General features: G+C 42.6%; 1 protein-coding gene across 1 annotated transcript; it reads left to right on the top strand.

Annotated features, from left to right (window-relative positions):
* The first annotated feature begins 3,938 nt into the window (after nt 1-3,938).
* LOC139120187 (uncharacterized) lies at nt 3,939-7,950 on the top strand. The gene is made up of 3 exons (XM_070684346.1): nt 3,939-4,265; nt 4,754-4,890; nt 6,630-7,950. Exons 2-3 carry the CDS (start codon nt 4,763-4,765, stop codon nt 7,843-7,845), a joined length of 1,344 nt encoding a protein of 447 aa, XP_070540447.1. The 5' UTR covers nt 3,939-4,265; nt 4,754-4,762; the 3' UTR covers nt 7,846-7,950.
* The last annotated feature ends 729 nt before the right edge of the window (nt 7,951-8,679 follow it).

Genomic DNA, 8,679 nt, shown 5'->3' with positions numbered 1-8,679 from the left:
AGAATCTAGTTTGATGATGAAAGAAAAGTCGCTAAAACACTGGGACTGCGACCAAAACAAGATCATAGGTGCGTTTACATAGGATAGGTTTCAAACAGTTTTCTGACTTTTTGATATGATCTTCTCTACATAGAAGGCATGTACTATTGCTCAGCCATACTTGAACACCGATTTAAACAAAATAAAACACTGTATAAACTACAAGAAGAGTTGGGTGAATTTCCACACACGTTTACGAGACACACATGGGCTGTGTTCGAAGAAGTGTTCTCGTGTGCTGTAGCACATCCTGCTCCCAGAACTGGGCAGTTTTTCCAAGGACCAACACAAATGAGTGAGGGCGACAATCAGGCGGATGACAGGTTTAATAACGGTTTGCCTAGATAGCTTCAAAATCGCATACCAACACTTTACTAAGCTGGCGGCGATAAGTAGATTTTCATTCGGGGAGGTTGGACTAACGTGGGAAAAGTAAATGATTCTGTTGTAAGAAGTGTCTAATTATCTCTATACAGCCCCCACCCCTCCTATGAGCTCTATTCGATCGAAAACCCTGGATTTTGTCGATGTTGTACCGGAAAAATGTACCATTTTTGTGGGCATTTTTTGTTCTAGGGAGAGCCCTTGCAAATTAAATTTGTCACAAAGCCTTGGATTGCGCAACCATAGAACTTAACCTCTATAGTTATACCATGGAGCTACCAAGCTCCATGGTATACTACGTAGCGCACAGTCATCTCCGCACAGTGGTATCGTAATGCAGTTATCTTTGTGCCACAGTGATCTGTGAAGGGTCCGTGGTATATCCATGGATGTAGACGGGAAAAAGGTAAATCTCTCTGTGGTGATCTTACTGTACATCGCAAAGTCAATTGCGATGTGAGATTACGAGAATAACCTAGTCTGGACCTTGTTCTCCGTTTTTGGCCTTCGTCGTGGCAGAAAAAACAAAACAAAACCGGAGAATAGGGTCTAGGCTAAGAATTACCTGGATCAGTGATGGAGGGACTGCACCGGGATGTAAAACGGGTTCAAACAACATAGTGGCACACATACCTCCCCTGCAATTCCTCCATGATCCATTCACAGTCCCCTGTGATATTCCGCTCCTGGACTATGCGCCCCATAGACGTGTGTACATATGCTTGAGAAAAACAAGCGAGCATATGTACACACGTCTATGGGGCGCGTAGTCCAAGAGCGGAATAGATCACAGGAGACTGTGATCCCCTCCCTATAACATCGGAGACAATTCAGAGATGGTCGCGAATGAAACTTTACTCTTTTAAAAATGATTACGGAACTTTGGTGTGCAGTCTTTTCAACATTCTCAGTGGTCATCGCTTTACGGATTTCTCACATTTACATGTAAACCAGTCAAGAGCCGAGTTTGCACCAGAGTAGTGGCGATACAGTTCGTCATACTGTCCATCACACCTCTGTTCCACTACAGATAAACTCTGCTCTCGATGCCTCCCCCCCGGGTTAGTCAGTTTTTTTAATGGCCTGAAATTTTAAATGAATAAAACTGTCAAAGCATGTAACTTTTGTAGCAGGAGTGCAACCTTTGCTGAAGCGATTCAACCGATTTTGACAAATACGCCAACAAAAACAGTTGGAGAAATTTCACATGCGCGACAGACGCAGGGCTTTTTTATAGCGTAGAACTGCTCTCTCGTCCTGTTGTACTTTCTGTCCGTGGAACGTGGAACGGAGCAGCTTTTCCAATGACCAAAACCATTGAGTGAGGGCGACAATCAGGTGGATCGATGACATGTTTGGCTAGACAGCTTAAAAATCGCATACCATCACCTTACTAAGATGGCGGCGATAATTAAATTGTAATTCGGGGAGGTGGGATTAGCGTGGGAAAGGTAAACGATACTACTCTAGAGTCAAAGCAAAACAAGAGAATCTTCGATTGTAGCGGAAAACGAATAATTTTTGCAGATTTATGGTAAATTTGTTACAAATAATTAAATGTATTACCATGGAAGCAAATTTCCGCAGTGAAAAGCTGTGCACAGTTGTACAGTTGTATAGGTATACCGGTGCGATCTATGAAGGGTCCATCTCGATGAGTTACATCCATGATTGCACTGTGCTCACTGTTCTGTACGTCGGTGTATACCGAGAGCGAGCATTGTTACGATTGGCAAAATTAACTACGATTAAAGGCAGTATCGGAAAAGAATGTTCATTACAACTCAATAAACAGACACTCATCGAGTATGTATCTAGTATGTATGTGTGATTGACACACATGTATAAGCACTGCTCGACGGTCCGTGATATAACAGAAGGTGATGTTATACTACGGACTACAGTCCTCCACCCACTAAGAGTCTGTGTACGGACCTTGGAAGAGGTTGTACTGGATGACGTTGTCATGACAATGACTTTGATGTAGTGGGTTAACAAAACACAGCCTACGATTCAACGACATAGTTTTTTGTGTGAATTGTACCCTGTACACGAGTATCTCCGTGCCGCGAACTATCTAGTCGCGCGATTCCGACATTTTGAACTCCCGGTTTTGCAAAATGGTTTTTTGTGTAAGTGTCGATACTGCCAATTCAAAACAATAACAACGAATGTCACACATGTCTTTACGAGTGGAAAATCGGATATTCCCGCACGACAAAGGCGGTTTGGTGTGCTTTTCTTTATTTTTGTTCGCTCTCTAAAATTCCTTGTTGTCCCCTCCAAATCCTAAAGAAGTCGAAATGCCTTCAACTTGCCAACACAGTCTGAATGCATATTAGTACCACTATTGTCCATTCATCATGCTCTTTCAGGCTTCCCAGGCTACGCCGAGCCCTACAACAGAGAAAGCTGCAAATGCAACTTTCCTCTTTGAAAAAATGAAAATGGCTGTGAAGTGTGATTGCCCTTTTACGGATTTCTCACCTGAAATGGCATAAACATTTGCAAGTGGGAGGTAGATGCTAGAATCTGTTTACTGTGCACAACTTATAGACAACTGCTAAAAGCGCAAACTTATTAGCGTTATCACGTCATCATCAGCTCAGGAGAGAAAAATTCGTTTGTCGGCGCTACGTCGCATTTTCACAAAGTCGCCTTTGTCGGTACCACGGTCACTCCACCACACAACACACCTTTTAGATGCAAAGAGCGCATAGGATTGTATATTTAAGAATATTGAAAATACAGTATATTTGGGATGTAAAACACTTTTGCTTAGACAAACATATTAAAGGAGTGGAAAAGACAGAAAAAAACCCCGTAAAACCACTGGCAATAATCTTTCATGACAAAACAGTCTCACCTATATACAATTTTAGCGACATTACCCATGAAGAAGCATGGATGTAAAATATATTTTTGATGTCCATGTAGAAGCGACACAGGAATCAATTTGTTCATCCGAAGGGAAACCGTTGTCCTACTAATAGAGGAAGGTAGTTGACTGGTTTTGTAGTTGTCTTGTAGCGCATCCATTCATACACAGAGTCATGACACAGTACAACGTCAATCGTGACATCTGATGACAACTACATGTCACGCTGTCAACTGTCATCCGTCTAGATAATAATATATTTTCGCGGCAAATAATTCCCATCCTTTGCACATCGGCATACTACTATGTTTTTTCCTACCAAACATTGCACAAGTAATGCATACTGAAGATGAACGTGATTACACTTGTCACATAAAACTCCGCTAGATTTTTTTCTTTGGTCACATCGACACAGAAAAATGACTTGTAATTCGACACTTCCCGAAGCTCTGCTTTGGTAGGCATCACTTTTGTGCAGATAGCACAGCATACCCAAGTTTTATCACTTTTTACGATTAAAGATCGATCCCATCCATGGCGGTCGCTTATCAAACATCGTAAAATATGCATAATTAGCATTGTCGCCACCGACTTCCTTTTCCAGCAGAGCCGGGCCGAGAACGAGGTATTCACCGCAAAGCCTGTTGTTATCGTATTGGTTTGATTAACTCCTTCACACTTCATTAAAAACAAACCAATGGCAGCTAGGGCGGGAACTTGACATAGGGCTTCAATTGAGGGCTTCCGACGATAGGCTCTTGGTACACTGTTTGTCCAAGCTATTGACAGTGAAGCCGATTAGGTAGCGGGCACGCGACTCAGCAACTGCTTATAAAACACCGTCAAGCACCCGTAAGGAACACAGTCACTTCTGGTGCGAGCCGAGTGTCAACATCTCAAGACTACTCTCCGACAACTTTCGCGTTACTTCACCAAGAGCGAGTCAAGAGTTTCGTCTGCAGAGGTAAGTTGTCGCAATAACTACAGTCGCTGCAAGGACTTCACGTTTGTTCCATGCGGGGACTGTCGTCTGAACAGCGTTGGTCATACACGCCTATCCTTATTCGCATGGAGGGATGACCAATGCGTGAAATAATCGAGATTTGACTTTGTCCAAGACAGCTTTCCATAACGAATTCCTTCCAGTTTTCTCTGTATGGTTTCTTGGAACCAGTATTTGGTCTGTCAGTGTCCATCCATTTTCAACTCGTACGTAAATGAAATGTGCCGAGCTTTACACCCATTGGCTTAGGTTTTCAATGTATCAAGAAACCCATAGCAGAAACTTTCCTTTTTGAAACGTTCTAGCTTGTCAAACGCCAGGACAGAAACGCGCTCATGGTTCATTTCGCGTTATTTAGAGATTTGATAGCAAAACGATGGTTAAGTGTAATGTATGTCGTCATGTCTAAATATAGCCTGTCTTATGTTTGTTGTCTTTTCCGTTCTCAGTTTCTGTTTATGTATCATCGCGCAGACAAGATGTTCGCCGTATTGCACGATGCTATCGATACCTGGTGTTCGTCGGCTTCACCAAGTCCAGAGATGCCCGGCAAACAGAGGCCGGAGTTCACCAATCGTATGGAAAGGTAAGAACCCTTTATTGTTGTTGTTACACTCAATAACACATATACTATATTTGCTCTATATACTATATTTAACACCCAGTAAACGTCTGTGTCAAGTGTAATTCTTACGTGTTCATTGACTTTCCACGTATCGGTCTAGAAAGACAGTCAAACCTGTTGAACCCATATGATAATGATTTAAATCTGCAACGCGCAAAATGTCTCTCCTCAAGTCCCCACGGATATGAGACCAACTCTTGTCTCTCTCTTTGTTTCTGAATGAGGATGCTAAGGACATCTGTCATTACGTCATTTTATAGGACAATTTAGCGAGAGATCATTTCTCACATGCACAGTGCCGAAACCCTATCCGTTTATTTCCATGGCTTCCATTGCTAGTACACTCATGGATGCAAAAAGTATTATTTTAAACATCCATGGTGTTCAGTATACGGGTGAATTTTCTGTTCGGTTCTAAAACACAGAGAAACCAATTTCTGCAGTGTCATAGTTCACAAACTTTTGAAAATGAATATATCATGTCATGAAAATGTTTTTTTAAACTTTTGAACACAACCTAATTTCTGTGAAATTGCACTTTGTTATCTCAGAGAACAACGACCGAGAACCTTTTTCAAGTGTTTTAGAGAAAAATGCAATTTACCTTTCCCACGTTCAAACTGTAATCTCGTTATTGCCGCCAACTTATAGTAAGGTGTTGGTATGCGGTTTAAATCCGTCTAGCCAAACAGTCAAACATTTTGTTAGCAAATTTCTCGAGCTTTGTACAGTTATTAGACTTGTGTCATGGAGGGTACATCAATGACTTGGCCCAAGTCCATGGCCATAGTATTATCTAAACTTTGCGTCAATTGAAGGAATGAACCAGCAGGTAATCGCGTTGATGGTAAAGTGATTGCGAAATTGAAGCAATATATTTAGGTAGACCTGGCGTCGATTGTGGAGTTAACTCGAATCCCCATGGCACACCAGTAACTACCGAGTTCACCGAGAAAAGTCAAGCGACTGTTGAACCAGTCAATATAGTTTTCGCTTTCAGTCAAAAGATATGTTTATAATATTTTAGTGATAAGTGTAGTTCGAGTAGTTGCATTGGAGGTAGGAGAAGAGTTTTCTCAGCCCTGCTACACCATTGTTTTCTCCCGGGATTTCTAGTTATGTTATCAAGATTCTAGTAATAGCGGCATTACCCCTCTGGTTATGTAGTTGTTTTTCTATAGCCCTCTCTTATTTATCTGTTTAGACTTTTGTTAATTATCTGAATGACGCGATTCCAAAATACTCAACGGTTTAGTAAAGGGTCCAAGTTGGTAACTACACGTTCAAAACGAGCCGACCAGGATTTTAGTCACAATTTCGGCTCAAAACTGTTTGCGAAAAGCTGTTACCCGCATTTACGTAAAGAGCAGGAGATGTATGTGAACAGGCCAAAACCGTGTTATACCTCCCTGTATACATTACTATCCATTGGATTCTCCAAGCACCTGCTGTGTGTGCTGTCTATTATAGGAGAATGGTATTACGCGTGTTGTTAGTGAAGTCACTCAAAAACCGAGATGATACGAATTGCCTCGTGAATAAAAATCAAATTAAGAATCTTGGAATATCAGTATTGAACTGAAATCTTACTCGATTCTGTTTTGGTTTCTTCTATTTCTGATTGGATATGTCCGTTTGACGTTACCATCGTCATCGATTCAAATACGATTTTGACTTTGGACCCTGTCTTTCTCTTTCAGAGCTGCAGAAGAAGAACGTGAGCTCGTCGCTTCGGCACTTCTAGCGTTACACAACAGTGCAGATTCGCCGTGTTCGAGCCTTCAGAGTCACTCAGCGTCACCCGTGTCCGACGCAGACGCTTGTTTCGAACATCTAGGTGAAGAAAACCATTTCACACCACCTCGTCTTAGCTGTCAAACATCTGCTGGCGGGATGGACGAAGACCACACCGATGGACACAGGCCTGCTGAGGCCACCTACACCTTGAACTTCAACTTTGTCATCATGCCAGACTCCACGGCGCCAGTTGATCAGTTTTCCAAGACACCTTCCGTACACACAGCTGTTCAGCAGGTACCCATGTGTGACGTCACTCCACCAGCTTTTACGCGTATGTGTATGCCTTCGTCCAAGACTTCTAGCCAATATATCATCGCTCTACTGGAACAGCTGTTGCCATGGACGACAGAATCAACCAAGTCTGGTCTTTCGCCCACGCTCTCAGGTATCAGCGGTGTTGATGAAATCTCTTTCACTTCTGATTCGTCCGTTACCGAGACCAACAACAGTAACGATGGTTATAGCCGTGAAGACGAGGCATTGGGCGAAGCGTCAGAGGCGTCAACAGATTCAGTCGTGTTCAAGGCTAGCCCCGCTCCAAAAGATGGAGCGTCCAGCTCTGCCAGCACCTCGCCGCGCAGGAAAGCCAAGAGGAAGCGACATGCCAAGAAAAAATACAAGATTCAACCTGCCAAAAGACTCAAGGTCGAAGCAGAAAGTGAAGAGCCAAAGTCCTCCGACTACGAATGTATCCATTGCCATTGTCACTTCACTCGTGTCAGCACTTTGAGAAATCATCTCAGAACACACACCGGAGAGAAGCCGTTCGTTTGCAACGTCTGCGACCGTGGATTCGCCCAGAAAGGCAACCTCGTAGCCCACGCCAGGACCCACCAGAACGATAAGCCGTTTCACTGCAACACGTGCGGCAAGGGTTTCACTCAGAACTCATCACTGAAGACACATCTTCGAATCCACACCGGCGAGAGGCCTTACCAGTGCGCCGACTGCCAGCTGAGTTTCAGTGACTCCTCGACGCTACGCAAGCACGTTCGTGTTCACACAGGAGAGAAACCGTACAGATGTGAGTTTCCAGGCTGTAAGAAAGTCTTCTCGCAGTCTGGTAACCTGAAGAGACACGAAAGAATCCACCAGACCGAAGCTCGCACAGACTAATATTACGGTTTTAGAGACTCTGTAAATAAGCTCTGAACTCCTGTGTTTATAATGTAACATATTTTTGCAGACGTTTGGTAGTGCCATACCGCATTACTTATCCACCGAGTTTTAAAAATAAGTTTTGTCTGTCGTCTGTCACTGACTCTTTTCACCATACTTTGTGGAAGTTATTAAAATGAAATTATAGTTTACAACGTAGCTATTTGCTTAGTGTTTTTCTTAGCTTATTGAGTGAGATGGATGAATGGTGTTTCAGTGTGCGTGGTTGTGTTTGTTTGCTGGTTTTTACAGATGCATGTCCAAGTCAAACTAATTCGGAACAAAAAAAAACCCCAAAAAACTTGGACCTAGCCAAAAGCGATGCAGTAAAGCATTGTAGCTATGGAATTTTACATTATTCTGAATTTCGACAGTTTTTAAAGGAAAAAGTTTAACGGAAAGTAACATTGTTCACTACATTAATTGAGAAACAGCAGGTTATGGTATTCTTATATCTACATTTTTAGACGGATGTTTACAGTACGGCACATCAGAAGTTGCAAAAAACAAAAGGCAGAGTAAATTACTACCGCAAGATGGCGTACTGTTAAATAAAAGCACTGACCCCTCAAACCGTAATAATTTATTCTGCACAAAACCGCCCCGCCCCCACCCTCAGGAAATGGTGTATTATTTGTACTCTCAAACTTTTTGGCCACTTCCTAAATCTACAACTTCGAATCATGAATTTTGATTTTTTTGACGTTCGCTACCCACGTGCGCTTCGTCCATCGCTTCGCGTAGTCCCTATGATACAACAAGTACGATACTTGTAAGAACCAAGTTCAGTTA

Source organism: Ptychodera flava, chromosome 20 (genome assembly GCF_041260155.1).
Source record: "Ptychodera flava strain L36383 chromosome 20, AS_Pfla_20210202, whole genome shotgun sequence".
Lineage (NCBI taxonomy): Eukaryota > Metazoa > Hemichordata > Enteropneusta > Ptychoderidae > Ptychodera > Ptychodera flava.
The sequence above is the reverse complement of the archived record's forward strand: the minus strand, read 5'-3'. Positions and strand labels throughout refer to the sequence as shown.

What these genes read in the sequence shown, in the direction of transcription:
- LOC139120187 (XM_070684346.1), top strand. Translation starts at nt 4,763, where the DNA reads ATGTATCATCGCGCAGACAAGATGTTCGCCGTATTGCACGATGCTATC. An exon ending in TTCACCAATCGTATGGAAAG is followed by an intron (nt 4,891 to 6,629) that starts GTAAGAACCCTT and finishes TTTCTCTTTCAG; the next exon opens with AGCTGCAGAAGAAGAACGTG.